The sequence below is a fragment of the Stegodyphus dumicola genome, chromosome 8 (genome assembly GCF_044657685.1).
Source record: "Stegodyphus dumicola isolate Sdum_Otavi_A_Nest chromosome 8, ASM4465768v1".
NCBI classification, from domain to species: Eukaryota; Metazoa; Arthropoda; class Arachnida; order Araneae; family Eresidae; genus Stegodyphus; species Stegodyphus dumicola.
This window is the reverse complement of record NC_140775.1, coordinates 61540962-61565542: the sequence shown is the minus strand read 5'-3', so window position 1 is coordinate 61565542 and position 24581 is coordinate 61540962. Positions and strand designations below refer to the sequence as shown.

Sequence of the window (24581 nt, the reverse complement as noted above, 5' to 3'; positions counted from 1 at the left end):
TTCATCGGACTTCTCTTTCATATCAGATTAGTGAATTTCCCTAGACCTGTAGCTAGAGTTTTCAGCACCCGAGTTTGCGACCTTTTCTGTTTAAGAACAGAAACATTTATTCTAAAAAAACTGCAATATCAATTTGGCGCGCCCCCTTGCTCTTCTCTGGCTACGTCACTGAACGTCACATGTCCTGAAATTCTACTGTTCTCATACCTTCTGATCCAACATCACAGACAGTCTGAAGTTTATGAAAAGAAGCTACAAACAACTGCTTCACATTCAATATTTTCCAAAATGTGGGTCTAGTTTGTCAATAATAACTGAAATATTTTTTTTGAGTAGGCATAATAACACCTCAAATTGATAATAACATGAATGAGAGGAATCCGTAACAAGTGTTAATCAAGACAGGAAGCTCTGTGAATCCTGAAAAACTCAGTCTGATGATGAGTCACATAAACTTTTAATAGCATGGAATATTTTAAATGTTTTAGCATTAGTTAGATGTAAACTTCAGCTATATAGGATGTTTTTTTCTCATTCTCCCTGGCTACACTAAAATTCATTCTCGTGTTTGCAATGTGTTTTCAAATAACCTTTGCCTAGTAGTGCTGGAATTCACATTAATAGAATTTATTAATAAAATATTGCAATAAAGGTAATAAATAAACAAATTATTTAAAATGTCTTGACAAATTTTGGTTTCATGGTGTTTCTTTTCATGTTAAGTGCATCTGAGTATAAAATTTTGAGGGGGAAAGTATTTATAAAAACAGAACATATAACACAGAAGAATTATAAAAACATAGATTTATTTTTAAAAGTTTCAAACATGATTCGTTTTAAAGCTCTTTACCATTCTCAGCTGATTCTGATTAAATATGCTTTAAAAAAAAAGAAAGAAACTCTAAATTTGTTATCCAGAAATACCACAAGATACTTCAATTATTCAGCTTCAACATACTCTTGCATATAAAACAACACTTTTAAAACATTTTCATTGTGCTAGTTACTTAGTTTCACATTACAGAGATTCAAAGTTTTGTGTCAAGAAATAGCTTATGTAATACAAATGGAAGAGAGACAACAAATAATATCACATTTTTAAGCTCCCTTTTCTAATGGTGGTTTCATAAATGCTATTTAATATCAAAATGCTAATTTAGAATGTCTTGATTTGCAAAGTTATGAGAGGAATGTCTATATTAAGTTACTACTTCCAAAGGAGAAAAAAATTGGACATTAATTTCATATTGCATTCCGCAGCCTATATTTTTCATGTAGTCATTATTACGGCTGAGGTATCTATTTAGGGGTGTGACTAGTTTATTGATGCCCAGTTTGTAGACTACTGTGTCCTGAGCATTAAACCACCTCATTGTTGTTTTGATACACTCGTCACACCAAAATCTGAGGACACCAAGGCACTTATTGAGATCAAAATCATTTTCCCTAGATAAAAAAAATCTTTCAGTTCTTGCCTAAAATTCCTAAATCCAAAAGACCATGTCTAGACAAGGCAGCATCGTTGACAGAAATATATTTGTTACCAGCCTATGATGATGATATTTGGCTACAGTGCTTTGGAATAATAATAAAAAATTATCATCGATTTTCTACAAAGGGAATCAACAATTAGGGCAGATATACAGCATATCCACAAAACTCCATATCCAGCGTTTATTTTTGCAACCGTTGGTAGTAAACATATATTTCCAGTCATAGAAATGTTTTACATGATGCAAATATTTATGGCCTGGCTTTTTGAATTTAAAATAACCAATTTTGTATAAAAATTACGAAATCTAACATTTCATATGCTCTCCCGGTCCCTATGACTCCCCACGGCGAAAGCAGACCGAGATAATTCATTTTAAAGTAGGGTCATACTCACAGGCTATTCACCAAATGAAAAGCGAAATGTCTGCATTTGTACGTAACTAAGGGGAAAAAAATGAAAATCTGTTTAGAAATAGTTTCTGATACTTAAAGGATTAAAAAGTCAAGCATTTTTCTGACGGCTGTCCTGAAAAGTATTGATCAATGTAAATTTTTTTTTTTTTTTTTTCAGAAAGGAGACCTTATTTACAGAATCTTATAGATTTCACGCTATAGAAAATAATGGTAGACATGAGTATTGGAAAGTAGTCAACTCTTAACGTTATTTACATAAACTAAAATTGAAAAATATTGTTAATTTAATTGTCAATTTTAAATGATTATTAAATTATGGCTCTAAAGTAATAAAACTTTGAAATATTAATAATGTATGTTTAGCATTTGAAAACTTGAAAATTTTGAAAGCTAAAAATTCTGACAGAATTTTTTCGGCACATCTATTATAACAAAATCATAAATTAAAGAAAGTTACAGACTCATAAATCACAAAAAAGAATATAACCGAATGGTATTCAAGGGAAAAAAATTAACATCAAATTTTCTAATTTATTTATCAACCAGCCCCTTACGACGAGTTGAAAATGACGTCAAATATCGAAAATTTCGAAATTTACCATCTTGGACAATTTTCGTCGTACTAATGTCAAAACTTCCCGTTTTTTACTTTTTTTAAAATAAGCATAAAAATTTCCTAAATATAAGTATAGGGATTAGGGGACCATACACAAAGTTAGATTGGGCAATTTTTTCAAATTAAAATATTTTTAATTTTAAAAATGCCAAATTATGGATATCTGCGTCATTTAAAACATTTTTTTTTAATTGAAAGGATACATCTACGACCAACGGTTACAAAAATAAAGGTCGTGTAAGGACTTTTTTGGACACAGTACACCATGCAGTATACAGCTATGTTAACTGATGCAACGTTTTGTCATAATTGATAATTAATACCAAGCCTTACTTTGTTTACACAAAATATGCTATTTCACTATGATAATTCTCATGCAGTCCTGCATCACAATATCTCATCCTTGATGTTAAGGAACAGTCCATTGGTCACAGATTTCAAAATATTGAGGATGTTAAAACAGTGTTGGCAATTGATCTAATGTACTGAACACCACAATTTGCAAAATGGGCAATGAAAACTTTGCTTCATGCTTAGGCAAACATTTTCATCGGCAATTCCCGAAGATGATATCTGTTCGCAAATTGATACATAGTGCAAGAAAAAGAAAAAAAAAAAGTGTTGTTGCTTATTTACTGAAAATGGAGAAAACAATGAATGCAGTTAAATACATCTTAGCAGCTTACTGTAGTAAGTTATCATATGCCAAGTTGTTTTCTAATAAAACATGCATTATTTTTTTTATGAAAAACCTTGCTGACACATGCCCATTTTGATTTAGAACAGCTACAACACTTTCAGTGGCAGACCACTAATCATGTGGTCCTGTTGGTGCTTGATCATTTCTACACCTTCTTCAGCTGCCCCAAAACAGCTTAGTGTCACAGATTTCAAAATGACAATAGGCCAGAACAATACTACAATGTAATAATCAGGACACAGCACAAATAAGGCAATTGCGAGGGGATGTCCCACAGTGAGACAAACATTTTAGTTGTCATGTTGCCTGTAACAAAATAAGGTATCCATCATGGAGCACCATGTGTGATGTATTATGTCCAATTTAATTTTACAATTAAATTAATGATCTTTGCAAACTTTATTAAGTTTGCAAAGATCATTATGATTGATTATTGAAAACTTAATTAAATAAAATAATGAATAAATTAGATACTTAAAAATTGCATGTATAATAATATATAAAAATGCTATTAGTATATTACTTGTGAAATAGATAGCATACAAAAGCTATCAGAACAAGTTAAGCTCACAGAAGACTTGATAAACCAATTTAGAATCAGTTTCTCAAATTAAAACTTCAAACTCTAAAGGTTTACAAATGTGTATAGCAAAATGATTATTATTCAAAATAAAGCATCAAAACATAAAAAAACATACAAAAACTCTTGACTAGAATGCAATCAATACATATAATACAACAATGATAATATTCATCGGAAAATTTTACAGTTTAGCCCATACTAATATATCTTATAAGACTCAAACGCAATAAACCAGGTTTGACAAAAAAATATTCATGGTTAAAACTGTGTATGCTCTTTTTTCATAAAATATCAAAATGTGAAAGTTTAAAATATTAAAATGCCTGGGAGAGTTCAAATTTTCCGAAATACGAAAACAAAAATAGAATGAAATCTTAAAACTTAAAAGGACTACAATAATACTTGACTTAAAAAAATGACTAGAATACAATTAGTTCTCTGTCCACAAAAGTGAAATTAATGACATTATTTTCAGTAAAAAGAAACATAACATATTTTGATATACAGAAGCATTGATCCATCTTCTTCAGGAAAAGTTTGTTTTGGATGAAATCAACTCTTTAAAGAGGAATATTCTTCTTCAATTATCATTAAATTCTAATAAATAGTAGTACAAATTTCAAAATATGAAAAGGGCTGCAATTCAAAATACTTACTTATAAGAGTAAATAAAATTATTTAACCTCATATTTTTGTAACTAAATATGTAAGAAAATGATGTAAACTAACTTTTTTTAAATTATCAAAAGCAAAAATACTTTACATGCAAAATTTTCATGATTATTTTCCAGTAAACCACAATTAAAAATAAATTTGGGTGTTCAAATTTCAATCAAATACAAAATTTCACTTATGAATGCTCAAATTATGAAATTCAACAGATCTATCACTGGTTGTCCTTTTCTTCTTATTATTTTTAAATCTTGATTTCTCTTTTCTTACAATCATTCTTAATATACATTATTCACATTTGCATTCAAGTATTTAAAGGTAAAATATCAAATATGTAAACAATTACAAGAAAGGTTGTGGAGTTGGAGTCGGAATCATGAGTCGGAGTTGGGCAGATTTTGGAGTAAAAGGAGTCGGAGTTGGAATCGCTAAAAACAGGTCGACTCTGACTCCAGTTTTTGTTGGACAGTTTGAATTTGAAATGAAATTAAAGAGAATTGAAAAAAAAAAAAAAAAAAAAAAAAAAAAAAATTAATGACAAACTGAGTTATTATTTTTATTTATGGACTATATACATTAATAAATAGTTATTTTCTACTTTATTGACATATCAATAAATAAATATAAGGGAGGAGGACGGATGTGATATTTGTGTGATTTAGTGATTAAACTGATTTAGTTACAAAACTCACTGGTAAATTTAGGTAATCAGCAATAGCAGCAAGAACTCCCAAAATTGATGCCATTCTTAGCGAGCAGGAAAAGGAGCAATTATTGATCAAGCAATATGATGAGGAAGTACATACTTGATAATATACAGGTTGTTAGAATTAAGAACTTTTTCAGAAGATGTAGATAACTTGTTAAATGTTTCACTAACAGAAAGACTGTGAATATGATCTTTCAGAATTGGAAACTCTTCTTTCTACAATTGTATATAGCCGCAAAAAAGCTATAATTTGAAGAATTAACAGGAGGTGAGAATGGAGGCATGTGATGTTTGTTCTTTCTGAAATGGAGGGATAATTGCAAAAGGAATCATTTCTTCAATTAAGAAAAAAGAGACTAGTTTTCTAGACACTGAAATCTTGCTGTGTTCATTATATGTAGATTGAAAACACCAAATTTTGTTGGATGACAAACAAATTAAGAAGGCAAAGAAAGCTATCTTAATAAGAATGAAATTATTTTCACAACAATTGGAATATTCAAATCAGGACAGTCAAACTGCAGACATCGCAACTGAATCTCTATCATCCTCTTTCAGTGATGAATTAGATTTTGAGAAATACTTTTGGATAATATTAAAAAGGCTAAAGCAAAGTGAATGAAAATAAAGCACCAAGAGCTTTTAGATATGAAAATGAAAAAATAAAAATAAGATTTCTACACAGCCTTTGAAGAAATAGAGAAATATGATTGCTCTTGCAAGACACCTGTTTTAGAACTTATAAAAAATCTATCCTGAAATGTTAAAAGAAGTAGCTTTAACAGTAACACCTCTTCCTCCTACTCAAGTCAGTGTGGAAAGGCTCTTCTCAGCTCTGAAGTTTATCAAATCGGATCTACGGTCCTCCAACAAAGAAGATCTTGCCGAAGCTATGCTGTTCCTTAGAAATAACTAATGCAAGTTTTTCCATTTCATAATAAATGCTAATTAATATAAATAATTTGCTATGCCATCAATATTTTTCTATAGCATTTATTACTTCTTTTATATTAAAAAAATAAGCTGTAACCTATGTATATATGAGTGAGTCGGAGTTGGAGATTTTCCCTACCGACTCTACGGCCCTGATTACAAGATTCAAAGCCTATTTTTCAAAAATTAAAAAAAATAAAAAAAAAATAAAAAAAAATAAAAAAAATAAATAAAAAAATAAAAATAAAAATAAAAAATAATAAATAAAATTAAAAAAAAAAAAAAATACAAGCATGATTATATCAACAAGAGGAACCCGACATTTAGCTAAAAATGTTTACAAAAACGGGAAAAAAATGCTCTGCACACAAAATGCATATAGTGAATATATATGAAAGAATAAAATATAAGTGTGTCAAAAACAAGGGATTCTAAATTTTTTAAATTTTAATTTTTCATTGATTATTACATTTATAAAGTTTAAAATTATGAAAAAACACTAATATAGTATTCAAAAATGAATTTATGTAGCTTTAAATTTCATGCAATATACCATTTTTCAGTCTAGATCTGGATGACTTACTGCAATTTTTTTTAGATTCGGAACTTATAAGGTATGTTTTTAATGGCAAGAATTAAAATATATGTATTTACGCCTTAAAAATATTTGATCATACAAAGACGTAAGTCCTTTTGTAACAGTAAAAATTTTACTGCTGTTACATACCTAACCTTAAAAAAATTAATCATACATAAAAATTCAAAAGAATGTCAGGGAGAAAAATTTTCAGTAAAGTATGACAACAAAAAGCATGATTGAAGTCAAACTTTTGTAACTGAAGCCTTAATAATTGGTTAAACATTAGTTATAATTGTTGGAATTAAAAGAGTAACATCAATGACATCCCAAGGATAATTTTTTTGTATTTACATACAGAAAATAACTACATAAAATTAAATAAGCAAAGAAAATTTCTGAATATAAGAAATATTCAATCAACAAGTAGCATCCCAAGAATTCGTCCATGGATAATTACTTTTTAATAGTATGATTGGATATAACACACTGTACCTTATGTTCCATGATAAATACCTTATTTTCCTACATAAGTATGATAAAAGAGGTATTTTCTAAACATGGTATAATATATTCAAGTGGCCATATTTTAAAATGTGTTATCCTAGATCATAAACCACTGAGTCACCACTGCTATGATTACCTTGTCACTTTAAAATATGTAGTCTTCCGTACCTTCTTAGAGTATTTAAAATATTGAAGATAAGTAAGTGATTACAAGGGAAATAATAACTGATAAATCTGTCCCTTCTTTTAACACTGCCAACTGTAGATTTTATACCATCCACCAGCTTCTGGACAAAGTATATTGTCATCTCTCCACAACTCTTGAAAGTATATATTAGTTGCCATAAATTTCAGAATGATGATACAGCAGTCACTCAAAGTCCATGCAACCACTATACGAATAAACATTGAAAATCTTTTTTCATGCTTAGATGAATGTCTCATTCATCATGGCAAATTATGAGGAAAAACTTAACATCTATCAGGGTACATAAGTACAATGTGCTATACCTAAAATTTTGTTCTAGGAACAATCCTTGTAAACTAGTCTACATGATGCCTACATAAACATCAAATCTGGTTTAAAATCGTAGCATTTTATGATCTCTCAATGGATAAAAAACAGTTTCCATGCTTTGATATAACAGACTGGCATGAAAACACAGATGCTAAAAGTATGAATTTAAGAGATTATTAATATATAAATGATACAGTTATTATATATTAAATAATAACTGAATGCTATAAGGAAAATTTTTCCCCTTTTTGCAAGAATACTTCCCAATCAGAAGACTTACAAATAATATACATTAAAACAATTATGCCTGGTTTATAAGACAATACCGGCACATCTATAATACTCTCATTTTATTTTAATTAATTATTTGTTTTATAATCAAAAGTTTATTATGGCACTTGTAATCATCTCTATAATGATTTCTCACATCTATAAAATGAAACAAATGCACATTTGTGGGAATACTATGAGCTTTCAAAAGTAATTTTTAACAATACACATGTGAGTGTATGTGAATTGCCGTATATACTAATAACTACTTTAGCAAATAAAACAACACACTGAATAATGATTATAGGATTATTGGCCATGAGAACAAATGCAACTGGCAACTGCAGTTGAAGAAGAAGGTTTTATATCTTCAAACCTTCAAAACTAGTCCTGCAAATTTATGAATACTATGTTAATTCTTATAGCCAATAACCCAACAACAAAGACATATTTAATCAATTTTTAAAATACATAAAATTTTAAATATAGAATAATTCTGATGTTCATTAACATTATTTTGATGATTTATGACAATACACTAGAAATGTCTTCATTTCTAGCATTAAATGTCATTGTTTCTAAGTCATAATATGTTGCATTGAAGTATAGTTATTGCCAAAGAGAAAAATTTGATATGCATATGTAGCAAAAATTTATAGAAGTTTACAAAAGCACTAACTCACCTGGCATCGTGCTGCAATGCTTTGCATTTTTAAATCATAAATATCCTATATGACAGCTCAGATATTCCACAAGGAGGAAGTTTTAAATCATTCTTGATTTAAATTAACATGTCAGCAATTTGGATCATTCCTTACATTAGCAGGAACAGGAGATTTTTGCTTACGGACAGGGCTTCTGACAACAGTTTCCTCCTCACACGTCTCCTTTTCAATTTCAGCAAAGGCTGCAGCTACAAACTTTTGAAGTTTTGGAGGCAAGTCCTCTACATGTAACGATGACCATTCATGACGATCTTTGTTGGTAGATGATTTAAAAATTCTGTTGATGCTGACAGACTTTTTTGGAGTAATTTCAGAATCACTGTGGAGAGTCCTGAGAATGTGTATAGGTGAAGGAGATTCAGAACTAATTTTAGAGTCACTATAATGACTGCAACTACTCATACTCTCTCTTCTATCAAACATGACACCTGAAATATATCATTTAACTTAAAATTTACATGCAAAAATGATCAAAAATATACTAGGAACAATCATATAAGAATACTAAATTTATAAGATTGATTTTTATTTTCGTTTCAACTAGTAATTTTTCAGCTTCCAGTCAATATAATATGAAGGGTAGACAAAAATTTCATAGAATCAGGTTTGGGAAACAAAAAGTATTTTTTTTATACAAATGCTTCCCACGGAAAAGCAATTTTCCTAGCACTTCAGTAAGGCACTGGAGACCTGAGATCAAAATACTTCATCATGTTCTAAAAAACATTTATCAATAGCATTCATAGCAATTTTATCATATGTAATAAGCATCTGATGAAGGTTTTTCTTCATGTTTATAAACAGGAAAAAAAATCACTTGAAGCAAGATTTGGCTAATACATGACGTAATAAATCGTATCCTTAGCAGTTATAGCAGTTGTGGCTTGGGCAAAAGAGTACGACAACATACTTTCATGGTTTATCCCATCGACAGCTTTCACTTCATTTGTTCGTAATTTATTTACATAATTTTGCTTATTAACTGTCTATAATAATATGCTATTAACTGTGTATAATACTGTGTTTGTTTTTTACACTTAAGATGTTGAAGTGTAGTTAGATTAAGGGTCTAGTGAACTAATTAATGAGAAGTCGATTGAATTAAAACAAAAAAGAACTAGTTTGGTTTATTGGTTTATCTGATTATGGCAAAGCATCCAATGGCTATCTGCTTTAGGGAAGGGATGCCTGCATGGAAGGCTTTTTACGAGAAACTGGCTTGTATGCACATATGGTCATATGCACTAACTCATATACACATGGGGAAAACCATGAAAATGCCTATGCAACCAGCCAGTTCACCAGGATTCCAACCCTGCACAGAACTAACAGTGTTCAATGACTTTACTGTTCAGCTGCTGGTGGGCCCAAAAAACAACTGGACAAAAAGAAAGAATAGAAACAGAGAAAGCAGATGAAAAAATTAAACAATAATAAAATTTACTATAAATAATTCACCTGAATGCTTTACAATGTTAAATGAATGTCTTGCTAAGTTGAAAGCCATGGATCCAAACTTTGATAGATTTACAAAAGTAAAAGAAGTAACAGATGAAGTTTTACATCCCTATACCTAAATATATGACGAAAAAAAAAAACAAGCAATTCAAACAAAACTGATAACATTCATGAAAAAACCAGAGCAACAAGTCAAAAGTGCAGCAGCCACACTAACAATCTAAAATGCAACAGTCAGGCTTCTATTAGCAGTAGTGTAAATAATTCAGAAAACAGTCTTGCGCTGTAAATAAATTTTGTACACACTTTGTAAAGAACAATTAATTTATTTAATTTTTTTTTTTTTTTTGAAACTGATATATGACTGAACTAGAAACAGTCAGTCAGAACCAAACATGGTTATAAGTTGATGATCCCCTATAGATATATCCAATGTTATATTGTAAAACCAGTTAATTAATATCCATTAAAATATGACAGTATTTTAATGGATTTTAATTAATCAGTCTGATTTTAATTTATACTGTCATATTTTAATGGATTTTAAAATAACAAATGAATGCTGTGAAATGCTTTTTAGCAATAATTTGCACCTCTCGTTACTACTATTATTCTAGCTTATAAAAGCATTTTAAATTTTTTATATGGTTTTCATCTCTAGAATTTGGAAAAATTTCCAGCATAATTTTCAGAAAGGGAATTCAAACTTTGTCTAAAATGTTATAAAGCAAATAGTTACCTTTCATTGGATAATCTTTGGTTGGAAGAATATCTAAATCACTAAAGCCAGAATTAGTTCGTACATCTGCACTCAGTTCAGATACCGAACACTGATCATCACTTTTAATACTTTGGTCATCAAGGATATTTTCTGATGACTCATCTTTTTGTTCATTGTTATCAACAGATGACATTAATGAATGCTGAGGCGAAGCCTTTTCAGGAACATTTAATTCATCAGCTCCACAACCATGCAGGAGGATAGAAAATTGACCTACAAGATATCTTTTATTTATCTCTTTCATGAAGTAACTAAAAGTAAAAAATCAACTAAATACTAAACTTTTAATTAACACTTAAAACACATTTCATAGCAATTAATTGTTTGAATAATGCAAAATTCATGTTATTAAAATTATTCAAGAATGAATTTGAAAGTTCAGAATATCTAACACTTGAATAAAACACAAGATAGAGAATAAAACAGTTAAAAAACTTATTCTAAGTATAATTAGAGCATTAGGGCAAATTTGAGAATGCAAATTATATCTGTACCTTGATACCTAAAATTTGAAATAATTTTTAAAAACAAGCCTCTGTAAAGGCATATGAGGATCATATAAACGAATTGCAAAAAAAAAAAAAAAAAAAAAAAAAAAAAAAAGCTAAACTATGAAACTGTTAAAACTATAAACTGCTAAAAAATGCCCTAATGCTACTCAGAAAACCTAAGATGTATGCAAAAAATGGTAAAGCCAAACACGGATGCAAGTTTTGCTTTGCCACTATTTAAAGATGGAAGAAATAGAAGCAAATTTTCATGTATTCTTAATACATTTGATGTTCTAATGGAGATTAGCAAATTCATAAATCATGAGCTACTAATTGATTCTGGTGTACTATTGAATGGATTGCAATATCTTTCTTATTGATATGTTTCTCACTGATTTCTTATTCAGATCTTTTACATTACTAGATTTTTATTAGGAATGTTACTAATTTAAAAATCTTTATTGTGTTTTAATAATGTTTTCACCATTTGCAATGCTATCATCATACATTTCTTTATTTTGTTAGTGTCGGAACTTACTTGTAAGATCTGGCCATGCAAGTCTCATTGTTTATTTTGTGAAACACGAGGAGTTAAAATTAGAGTTAAACAAACAAACAAAAGATCCATATCTAACAATTAAAATTTGTATTTTAAAATGCTAAAGTGTCTTCTCTTTTCATAAGTTGACAGTGTTTGCAGACTTCCAATAAATATTGATAGTCTGTCAATCTTTTTAAAGAAATTCGCAAAAACCACCAAGTGGCACCTGATAACTAATGTTTACTTTTTCATCTAGTAAAAAATCGACAAATTGCGCTAAGATGGTTGCGTTAATATGCAAGTACCTGGAATTAATGCTAAAACAACAAAAATGGGGAGTAAATATAAAATATTATAAGCTTATGCATTCAAAACTTCTCAAGTTTTTCATGCAAAATATTTTTTTTTTACTTTACTATTAAAAGAAAAAAAATTGAGGCACTTTAATCCATTTTTATAAACAAAAAACTTATCAATTCATATTTATAATGCCATAATAATTATATCCCATTAACACATACTTTATGCAAATTAAGACAACAAAAATTTAGATATGATTACTAGGATCAGGAATGCGCCAAAGTGTTGACACTTCCATTGATTTAATTTTTTCTTCTAATTCTGATACTCTGCTCCCAAGGATTCTGAAAATAAAATAAAAACTACAAAACTTAGTCTATCGATAACCAAACATGTAAACATATCAAGCAAACTGAGCCATCAAATAAATTTTTAAACATATATTTGATTATTAAAGAAAATATGAAACACAAAATATGCATGTAATTACATAAAATTTTTAAAATACATATAATTGCATTAAATTTTAATAATTTTTAAGTACATACGTTTACATAAAATTTGAATATCTATATTATTTCTGGACTGAACAGTAATGACAGTTTTATATATATACATAAATTGATGAAGAGTCTAGAGCAGAACTTCTCAGAATGGATTGCTTCACTTCCTTACTGTTTTTGAACACCCATCAAATTTTAAGCACAAAACAGGCTTTAAGACAGCTTTAGATTTTGCAAGTGCAGCAAGACTGGGAATTATTTTGTAACACTAGTGAATTATGTATGACAAAGGAAAACAGTATCACTACAATGCATACAGCAGAATTTTATGCATAATGTTGTTAAAAGAATCCAATGCATAAAACTATTTCTGTATGAAAATAAAAATGAAGCAAAACTGAGATGGAATAAATTTTCATCTTATTTTGCATTGCGATAGTAAAATTTAAAATGCACATGCATTTTAAACTATTTTTAAATATTTCACAAAAGTGAATATTCCTCTTTTATTTACTGACAAAGAAAATATATGTAATTCTTGTAATGAGCCCAGCTAGAAAAATTTTATAAATATAAGTCTGGTGAATCTTTCTCGGAGAACTCCTCCAAAATCAATAAAACGGTTTAAAGTGATATTATCACAAAATACGGGATAGATTGGATGGACTAAGTATAATAAATATTGAAGAATTTCAGTATGAACTATTAGCTTATGGCCAGATAATTAAATGAACTTTTATTTGAATCAATGAGGTTAAAAAGTTCAAAACATATTATTAAGACCTGTCTTTATTGTTTTTAATTTGCCTAGTTTGTAAATTAGCAATAGATTAAATAGCTTATGCTTTCCTGAACAGCAACACAGTGGCACACAAAAGATAAAATTGTTTCTATTTCGAGTAGTGGTACATTGCTTCTTAAATAACTGGGTTTTTCAGAGAAAATTTCATTAAATTTATGTAAAATGTAAACAAATAAAAAAATTTCAGAATGCAGAATTCAGGCTTCAAGGTACACATATATTTGGGTGGAAGACTATGTGCATTAAAAAACTTACTGGCTCTAGGCACTGCTGTTTCCCAGAGTGCAAAGAAGAACATGCATACAGACATACATACAAATATTTCATATTTGATAATAGAGATTATTATGAAAAGATTAGATAATTTTTCTGAAAAATTCAACCTTTTACACTTAATAAATAAAATTATACTTTGCATTCCTATTTGTTATTTGGTTTCTGGTGATGCTGAGGATATATTCAGAGACTAAAATGCAGTTGCTTATCAAAGGAGCATACTTGATCTGAGCAAGTGATGTAAGTAAAAAGTAAACTTTATTGGGAATGTTCCTTGAACTCTACAAAACCAATGAACAGGCTATGTTAACCTGTGACATGTGAGGAAAAACATATGATGACTAACAGGCGATTAACTTGACTGGCATGTCGTCAGGTACTTGGCTGCAACAATTCTATGCAACTCTACTTATAAAATACTTCTTATAAATGCTTTCTGGGATACTCTGCTAGATCCCTATTCTAGTATTCAACAGCTATATTCCATGCATCAAATAGCGGCATCACACTAAAGAGAACCATGGCTACTGACCACATTGATAACCAGGACAATACACAGATCAGAGAGACACATCAAGAGGACAAGCAATCTTCACACATTTCTTGGCTTCTACCCCATGATTATAGTGCTGAACTTTTCACCTCTTCACTGTGCAGCTGCAAGAGGGAATGCAAATTTTCCACACTTCTGTCAAATAATACCATTCATAGTATTACATTTAGTGGTATGAGGCTAGTGCTTTTGATAAAGCGAATCATAAGCTTTTGATAAAACAAAGAAATCATCTATAAATTATTAAATGCAGTAGTTTTAAAGACTTCTGCTAAAAAAATTCAATTCTAATTACTGTTAACTGTCTACAAAATTTATTCATACCTCACTAAATATTAAAATATTATCATTACTTTTGGAATACTATAGGTGCTGCATTTTCTGCTATTTTAAGATCTACCGGAAAAATCTGCACCTTTGGAAAGAGAAAAAAAAAAAAAAATATTTTTCATACCTTTAATAACATGTATAGTATAATATAATTTCCATCGTTACTTATGACTTCTTGCCAGCAAGATGGAAATTTATAGATAGTAGTTTTGGAAAATGTTTCGTCCAGTTTTTGAAACTTAATAATCCTTTGTTAATTTTTTGAAAAATGTTTTGTCCTTAGAGGCAAAGAACTCAAGTAGTGCTTGGTTGACATTTGCTTCAGTTTTTTTGCCTCTACAAAAAATTTTGCAAGGAGAGAAACAAGTGAAAATTGGAGGGTGTTAGGCCAGAGAAATATGGTGGATGCAGCAGAATTTCTGAGCTTAGTTTTGTAATTTTTGACAAGTCACCAAAATAGCATGTGGTCTAGCATTATCATGAAGCAGTATGATGTGCTTCCTTATGAACATCACTGGCCTCTTTTATTTGACTGTTTAATCTAAATCATTCATTTACTGATAGTATCTCTGAAAACTATCTTTCAATCCAGAAAAGGTTCATTTTTGTTTCTGCTTCAAATTTTTTAACCATCTCTTGCATGTTCTATCTAAAACGACATCTCTACCAAAAACTGCCACTAAATTTTGATGTTTCTGTATTTCTTCCTTGTTGGTATTCATACAAAATATAGCATTGTAAATGACTTTTATTAGCCATGTTCCCATGATCGCATCTCACTTATTTGTGACATGAGACATTTTTGTTTCAGTTAATTTAGAAGAACAGATGTTTATAAATGCAGTGATAAAGAAAGGCAACCAACCATATATATCTCAAACAAACACCTGCATTGTGCTGAAATTGAAATAACACTATTGAACCGAACTTTCTGGTACATCTTATATAAAACACTACATTCCCATCATCAGAGTATAATCACCCAATATACAAAAAAATATATCTACATATAGAATAATTAAAAAGCTATAGTATGTATTATTCATGTGATAATTTTATATGAATATAAAATATAACAATCTATTTTAACATCATTAAGTAATTAAGTAAATCTATATATAAATCTCTATGTATAAACAAATATACAAAAAGAGTAGCAGCAGTTACACACACAGATACACCAAAAAAAGTTCAAACAAGAAAGCAGTCACCCAAAATTGTTTCAGAAAGCACAAAGTTATCAATAATACAGACAGCTATATTTAACTGTGTTTCTCTAGCTAATATTTTTTGCAGTAGGTATATCCTAAAAAAAAATACAACAGGAAAAGATACCAAAAACTGTTCATAACATCGCTGACTTAACAATTACAGATATATGCTTTCAGAGGAAGAAGAGCACCATTGCCAATCAATTACTATACTTTTTAAATGCCATTTTATTCCTGTATAAAATAAATAGCTTGACAAGCAGGTGAGCATGTTTTATTCTTAAGAACCTTTATTACAGTTGTATCTAATGCATGGATTTCATAAATGCAGTATGACCTGAAGAGATAAGAATACTTATATATAAAGGCTTGCCAATTTTAAAAAGTTATTATTAGAAACAAGTTGCTCTAAAAAGCAACTTTTTTATAAACAACTAAAATTGTAACTGAAACGACTATAAATGTAACTGAAACACAAAATGTATTAGTTTCAAAAGTTCACTAAAACATTAAAAAGTATGCATAATATTTGAAGAATGGCATTAATTAAAAAAATATACTATGCATAAAACTCCTTTTCATGGATCCTTTATCAAGAAATATGCTTTTAAATCAATGCAGTTTAGTAAAAAAATCAGTACCTTGTTTTAGAACATTTGAAGTTCACAAAATTTATTTTTAAAGCTCTTCACAAATTCTAGAAGCTAACCTCTGAATGAAATACTTTTATTTATGCTATAACTACTTCCCTTTTATACAATCTTTCCTGAAAATTGATATGTTAAAGAATAAATTTCGTTTATTAATCTTATATTCAATCATTTGTAATAAACCAAATTCATTATAAGATGTGAAAATAACATATGCAGTTCTTCTCTTTACTTACTTGTTCGTTTTCTTTTGGTGTGAAAGAGCAATACTCTTATCACTCAAAGCTTCCAATAATGTCATCACTAAATTTCGAAATTCAACAACATTTGAAGATTTACTTGAATGATCAAGAAAGGGGTTATTCTGTAGTAACTGTTCTACTGCAAAAAAAAAGGACAAGATTAAAATATCAAAATGTTTAAAGGATTATAATTGCTTTGCTTAAAACAGGTCAAAATTAGATGTAACTGAAAATATTCACTTGAAATTCTTTCAACAACCAAAAAGTATAATGTTTACATTTTATATGTTAATGATTACATGAAATTTATAATGAAACATTTTGAAAAGTATACTGAAAAAAAAAACTTTTCCCCCCATTAAAGAGAACATGAACAGCTTGATTTTCTGTTAAGATTTTTAAAAAAATGTGAAAATTTCAAGATATTAAATTTTATTAGACTTCTTATTTAAAATGAAATTAAATCCTGTTGAATCCTGTAAAGAAAATACTTAGAGCTGCTTATTTTTCATTTTTCATCACACTAAAATTATAAATTTTGGGCAAACCTTGTTTTGCACTAACAGCCAAACCAGATGCTATTGAACTTCTCATTCCACCTTTGGGCCTCTTCTTTTCTAACAGAGCCTATTTCATGAAAAAAGGAACATTTCTGATCACATCACAATCTTAAAAATATATTTCAAAAACTTATAAAAAGAATAAAACAAATATCACCAGCACTATGCTTAATCTGAGAATGTGCACTTTTTACTGCTTTCACTTAAATGCAATTGTAGGTTGTTTTTCGTTATTTTATCCTATTACAAATTAAAGATATAGTTTTATAGTATCAGTTTGTAAATATCTCCTAGATAAGCATGGTCTTATAAAAAGAAAAAATTAAACCTTTAATGCAGTTTTCAGAGAAATCTAATGAAAATGATCATTTGAAAATAATGTACGGAGGAAAAATATCTAAAGCTGAAGCTTCTTTTTAACATAATAACACATATCATGAATTCAGTCCTAAAAACATAGAACTACTGAATCAAAAATCCACAACTTGAAAGTTATATGAATTTCGAAATTAACACATCAGAGACTAGAATCTATGATTAACCTCTTAATGCACTCAACTAAGTTAACTTGGGTACACCGAAATAGTGGGAAAAAGATTACTTTCTGAATTTTTATTGGTGCATAAAGAGATTAATAAACTCAACAGCATTTATGTTCATAACTAGGCGAATTTGTCATTTATTGAAGACTCCTATTCATATTACAGCCAAAGGAAATATGGTATTATTTATTAGAAAAATCAAAATAGGGCCTCAAATGATGTCTTCAGGTCGCCCAGTCGGTATGGTGGTCAGGGAAGCTGACTGCGATGCCGAAGGGCCTGGGTTCGAATGCCGGAGAAGGCATGGTTGTAACTGTCCGTCCCTTCATAGGAAAGGCGATGATGGCCCCACCTATTAGGTGCCTCCATAATAAAGAGATAACCACATCCGGCCTTATATAGATTAATGGATTGGGTCACATTTGTAATTGTTCACAATCTGCCATTGGAAGAGGAAAAAAATGATGTCTTTAGGAATCTTTCAAAAATTTACAAAAATAGGCAAAAAAAAAATCATCAAATATTGTAATTTGGCAATGAAAATTTGTCACCATAGCCCATAAAAAAATTAATAGTTTCTATCTGTAGTTCTTAACCTTTGAAGGCTTAACAGTCAATAGATTGTTAATATTACTGATTTAATAAAATCGTATGCTGGATATTGCTAATAAACAAGTCAATGTTATATGATTAAAAGCCTAGTGCATTGCAAGTACGCTTGCAACACAGTTGTCACTACTTTTTAGTTTTTTCACTACAAGTTCACATTAGGTAGAGGACTTAAACTTAAGGTTGCTCATGCACAGTTTTTTTTTTTTTTTTTTTTTTTTTTTTAAACTGTACATGAGCAATTTCCGGTTTTTTTTTTTGGGGGAGGGGCTCGCAACATGAACGAACAGCCTAGAACTGTCTGAGTTAGAATAATGTGCCATAATCTGAAATAGCTTCTCATTTTCACTTTTCAATATAGTGTCAGAAGTGCATAGCTTTGAGTTTTTATATAAAGAGATCATAACTGCCCACATCAATGAAACCATCACCATTGTTTGACACCTTCAGTTCTCCCAAACCATATATTGGTAGAAAACTGAAATTTAAAGAAAAAGATGCATGCCTATAAAGCAATTATCTGACTAATATATTCATATGCTTCACAGCTATGGACCATTGGAAACAATAAGAACCTAAATAAATAACAGTTTCTACAAAATCAAATTATCTGCATACAATAGCTTGCTTACTGCTCTTAATTATTACAGATATCCACATTTCATCCGTAATCAGAAGCTATGTAAGTATCTCAGTATTAAATACAATAAAATAACAACTTCTACAATAAAGCAGTTGACTGTGAGACAGCATTCTATAAAATAAGGCTACAAAATTTTGAAGGACAGTTACAACATGGATCATACAACAAACACTTTTTTGAATATTAGATAAACTATCACTGCAGTGACACCTACATGTTCCATTATTTTTGCACAGGATCATCATCACAACTAAGCTGAGTGGTCAGCACGCTAGATTGCAAGGGGTGAGTTTGGACCTCAGTCATCAACTCTTCAATTCAAAGTTTTCTTCACCTCTGGAAATTTCACATCGTCACTACCTTTTCCCATTTTCTCAACATGTTTCTTATGTTTAATCATAAATCATTATAATCTTAGTTTACCTATTATTATTACCATTTTCAATTTTAATTTTAAAATGTGCAATCAATAAACCATCGTGTACTGATTTATATGCACCTCTAGCATACAATATTTCTTTACTTTTACTTTGTTACGTGTTTTATTATGTACATAATTGTAAATAACCCGCCCAAAGTTTGAATTTCATTCTAAATACAAAATTGAAATTATATGCAGCAATAATAAAATTATTTACATTTAAATGGTAGCATCACTCCCAACTGATGATAAACAATCTATTTTAATCCTGTGAAGATATTCATTGTCAATAAGAAATACGAAAAAAAAAAAAAAAAAAAAAAAAAAACTGGTTTCATTACACAAATAACAAATATAATCATTGTATGTTTCAAATAAAAAATATTATTATCAGAATTACCAGGTTTTAGATTTTTTAGGTTTTATGAGATTACAGCAACACCTCAAGGGCTATCTGCCTGTGGTATGCCTTTGTGAAGGACTTTCTAATGGAACCTGTCTCGTATACATGTTAAACATGGGGAAAACCACAAAAATGACCATGCAGTCAGCCTGTTCACAGGATTCTAACCTCGGCCGAACATCCAGAGTTCAGTGACATTACTGCTTGGCCATTGGTGGGCCTTCCAGAATTACCAGAAAACTTAAATATTTTCAATACTATCTCAATATTCTGTACATTTAATGAAAAAAAAGATACTTAAAATTATGGTCACCTTTATTTTTTTAAGCTTATAATCATCAGGAGTATGTTAAGAAAAATCATAATAGAATGAATGCAAATGAAAGCTGCTATTTATATTTGATATTCATAAGACAAATATTTCAGCAAAGTTGTGCTAAACTTTAATTAAAATCACATTATATCAGAAATATTAACTTTTTTAATGCAGAAATTGGAGGCACTTCCACTTAAAGAAATAAGCGATCACATAGAAGCATTATATATTTAATTTAATACTTTAACATTTTTTAAATATAAAAGCATGTTTATATATATTTTTTTATATATAAATCACTTTATTTTTACCTTTTGCTGTCTAGAAATTTATAATAAAGAAGCATCCTCCCCCACAAAAACAAACAAACATTTAAAAAAAAATTTAAAAATATAAAGTTGATTTTATTAAATGACGGACGGTCTTTCATGTAATTCAATTCTCCTACATACTATGTATTTGAAAACACTTTGCCTTCTTGTTTTAAATTGCTTATTAAACCAAATTTCATACTAAAATGAGCCAAGAGTGACACACTTTTGAGCAGACCATGAAATGGCAAACGGAATTTTTTATGCTTGCAACCTTCTTTGAGTGTCAAGATTATTATTATTATTATTATTATTGCCCAAAAATTTTAATGGCTAAATGCAGACATTGCTCACATCCTTGTTTGGACAAATTTTACTGGTGATGTGTGTTTCATTCTCTAATTTACATTGCCAACATAATCATGTGGATGCACCTTAATGCATGATATCATCTATTGATGATACCTTTCATTTTTTAAAATTTTGAATAAAACTGAAAAGGCAGTATCTACATGCATTTAGATATGCATGCAAAACATATTTATATTGTGTAGTATGTTAGTAAATACCTGTAATTATTTTGCAGTTCTGTGATAAATGTATAAAAAGTTATCTATGTTTTTTTATTATTCCTTTTCATTGGTTAAAAAATAATTTTCCTCATATGAAATATAGATCAACCATCACATCAGGTGAAAGCAAGAGAAAAGTCCAATGAGCTTTCATTGATGAGGATAGGAATGAAATAAAATTTTTCTCAGATCATGAAAATGAAATTCATAAGAAGGATGAAGACAACAATATAAGTTCTAGTGGCACGGAAAATAACTCTGGATATAGGGGTTCTGCAAAGAATTTTAGTCATTACAGATTCAAAATACTTCAGTCATTTCAAAGGGTATGCTTCTGTTATCGGGACTGGATTCAGAAATATATGTATGCATGCATGTGTACATAGATGTATGTGCTCATGTATGCACGTATATAAGTAAGCACATATGTATATGTGTGTGTACATACACACATATATGCACATATATAACATGAGCATACATACATACATTTCTGAATCTGGTTCCAATAACAGATAAATACGTTTAAAAGTTTACTCACATACAATTATAAATACTATAAAATAATAAAGCACTGAAACACATAAAAACATAAAATAATGCAAAGTAAATAAATATGTAACATGCAATGATATAAAATTCAAATACCTTCATACAAAAAATAAAATCAATAACAATACAGATTTGCATAAAATTATAAAACATTCTTAGAGCAATGCAGAGAAATATAGGACATTTCTCTGCATTGCTGTTTTTGTTATTTATCTCATGCTCTGGCATTAACTACACAGAAAGGTTTAAAAAACTATCATGGATAGGTGGATAAGATTTTCAGCAACAGGTGAATAATGCATACTGCTTATCTACATCTGTTGCTAAGTAATCAAACTGTAACTTTCAAACTTTCAACATAAATGGTGATGGCCTAACTTCCTATTCCATACCAGTTCCTGTTCTATGCCACTTCAACTGATAAACCTTACAAGCTGTTCCTTAACCATTAAATTCTCAAGAGGAAACTCTATACAATAAAATATTTTACATGATACTCACTAGAGGCATTAGTTGTTAATGCCCATATTTTACAGAAGTTTCGAACCCAAGCCTTTTGCAATTTTTCTGAAACAATCATATCATTCAGCCAGCCAAAATTATAATGCCAAATTTTCCTCAATTCAAATTTCTAAACCTGTCTCTCTAGATGCAATGATTTTGCAGACTATTCATTTTGACATAGTGCTGATGATATTATACATATTAGAATAAAGAATATCTAAATGATGAATACTTTAAATGAGACACATTATTCAATAAGGGCAGTAATAAAAGAAAATACTTTTTTGAAACATAGAGATCTGAACCATTATTTCAAATTTCTTGCCTAGGATTCTTAAAAAACAATACTTAATAAAGTATATGCACATACTTAATAAAGTATATGGACATCCATATTCTTATACTTCCATATAAGAATATGGAAGAGAAATTTTAAAATAAGATTTATGTTCATATTCATTGTTTCTGAAAATTGTACTCATTATACTACATACATAAAAGACAGAAAAATTATGCAACTATTATTAAATCTACACTATGAGCTAATTTAATCATTAATAAAAAAGGTTCTAATTAAAATTACAAGTAAGTATTCATTATGATTAATCAAGAGAAGATGAAACAAATAATCAAAAGAATGACCGAAAAGATATGTCAATCCATGATGAGAAACACAGCAGATAACTGTTAAAATGAGAGACATAAAAAGCAGATACTTAATAACAGAGCATGAAGTATACCTGCAGATTACCTAACAGAATAAGAAAATATTAAATTAAATCACCCATAGGACAAGATAAACAATTACCAGAAAATTAGTTATATAGTATAAATCCTTTTCAGATGGCATAGTCAGATTTGTAACAAAACCCCAAGGAGGAAATCGTTCTGCATAGTATTGTGCCTAAATAACAATTATTCTTTTGTATTTGAGTCCAACATGCAAATAAATAAAATAAAGCAAAGCAAAACAAATGTGGGATAAATGAATATCATCTTCCTTAATTTGTTTTTTTGGGGGGAAGTAAGGGGAAAATAAAGCATTACAGTTTTATAATCCTAAATGAAGAACATGGCATCGCGCAAACGTACTAAGAAAATTAGTTTAAAAAAACATAATTTTTCAAATCATTCATACATGCAAATTTTATTTTGAGAAATAAAATTACCAGAGAGCAAATGAAATTTACATGGGTAAATAATTTTCACATTAAAAATTGAAAATTCCATGAAAACAAACACTCAAAAATGAAAATGTTGCATTTGTTTAAAATAATAAATATACAAATAAATAAATAAATAAATAAAAATGAAATCTAAATCGGTGATTATGTTATTAAAGAGGCATGGAAGCTTTGAATAGTTGCCTTTGCAAAGTTTTCATAACAGAAAGTTGTTGCCTCAAGAACCTATATGACATCAACACAAGTATCTTGACTGACCACTGTTTATTATAATTGTATCCATCAAAGAGATTGTCTTTTGGGTACTTACGTATTAACACAACCAGGCCAAAATTCGCATAAATCGCCAAATACGGCAACCCTACTTACGGCAACACTACGTGTTATACGCAGTTTTTCGTAAAGAAATTATTTTTCTTACTGGTTAGATTGAATGCCCTGAAATACTTTAACTATGGGTATTTGGGATCTGCCTGCGAGTGAAAAAGATGCTGTTGAATTGTTGCAGGGATATGGAATTATACCGAACGAACGTACTTGTAAAAATTCTCATAAAATGAAACTGTATTTTGGAAAGCAAATCTTCTGGAAATGTAACGTCGAAGAGTGCAATCAACATTTGGGTGTGAGAACCGGAAATTGGTTTGAAGGTAGCCGAATTTCATTCGTGACAGCGGTGCGCTTCATTTATTGTTGGTGTAAAGAGTTAACCTCAATTAAATTTCATCTTGACTCATACTTTATCGAATTTATATGGCCTCAAGCTGTTAATGGCGAAGACAGTTTTCAATCAGTGCTAAAAGCAATAGCCAAAAGATTTCCGCCGAAAAAATAATTCTGCAACTTATTCAAATTCGAAACCGGAAGGCATTAATTGCTATTTTATATTTTAAAAGAAAATAATATAAAAAACTATATTAAAAATTATCTGTAATTAATAAATGTACATTTTCTTTCTATTCATACTTTTTTACTCAAACTTACAAATCGCGCAAACCTGGTTGCGATAATACGTAAGTACCGTCTTTTGGAAAGTATTTAAAAAATATTATTTTAGGGAAGTTTTATAACAGTAAGTCTGGCATCAAAACTGATGCAGAAATGCTTGC

General features: G+C 29.4%; 1 protein-coding gene across 2 annotated transcripts in view; it reads right to left on the bottom strand.

Annotated features, from left to right (window-relative positions):
• Positions 1-786: 786 nt before the first annotated feature.
• Positions 787-24581, bottom strand: part of LOC118195406 (coiled-coil domain-containing protein 149) — a 54220-nt gene continuing 30425 nt past the window's right edge. The window contains exons 8-13 of one of the 2 annotated variants that reach the window (XM_085821898.1): positions 23097-23192; positions 17404-17482; positions 16850-16994; positions 12550-12632; positions 10915-11169; positions 787-9145 (exon numbers count right to left, since the gene is read on the bottom strand). In XM_085821898.1, the coding sequence (XP_085678024.1) occupies positions 8787-9145; positions 10915-11169; positions 12550-12632; positions 16850-16994; positions 17404-17482; positions 23097-23192 (1017 nt within the window). In that variant the 3' untranslated portion in view covers positions 787-8786. The remainder of the gene's footprint in view (positions 9146-10914; positions 11170-12549; positions 12633-16849; positions 16995-17403; positions 17483-23096; positions 23193-24581) is intronic. The other variant, XM_085821899.1, reaches the window with a different exon arrangement.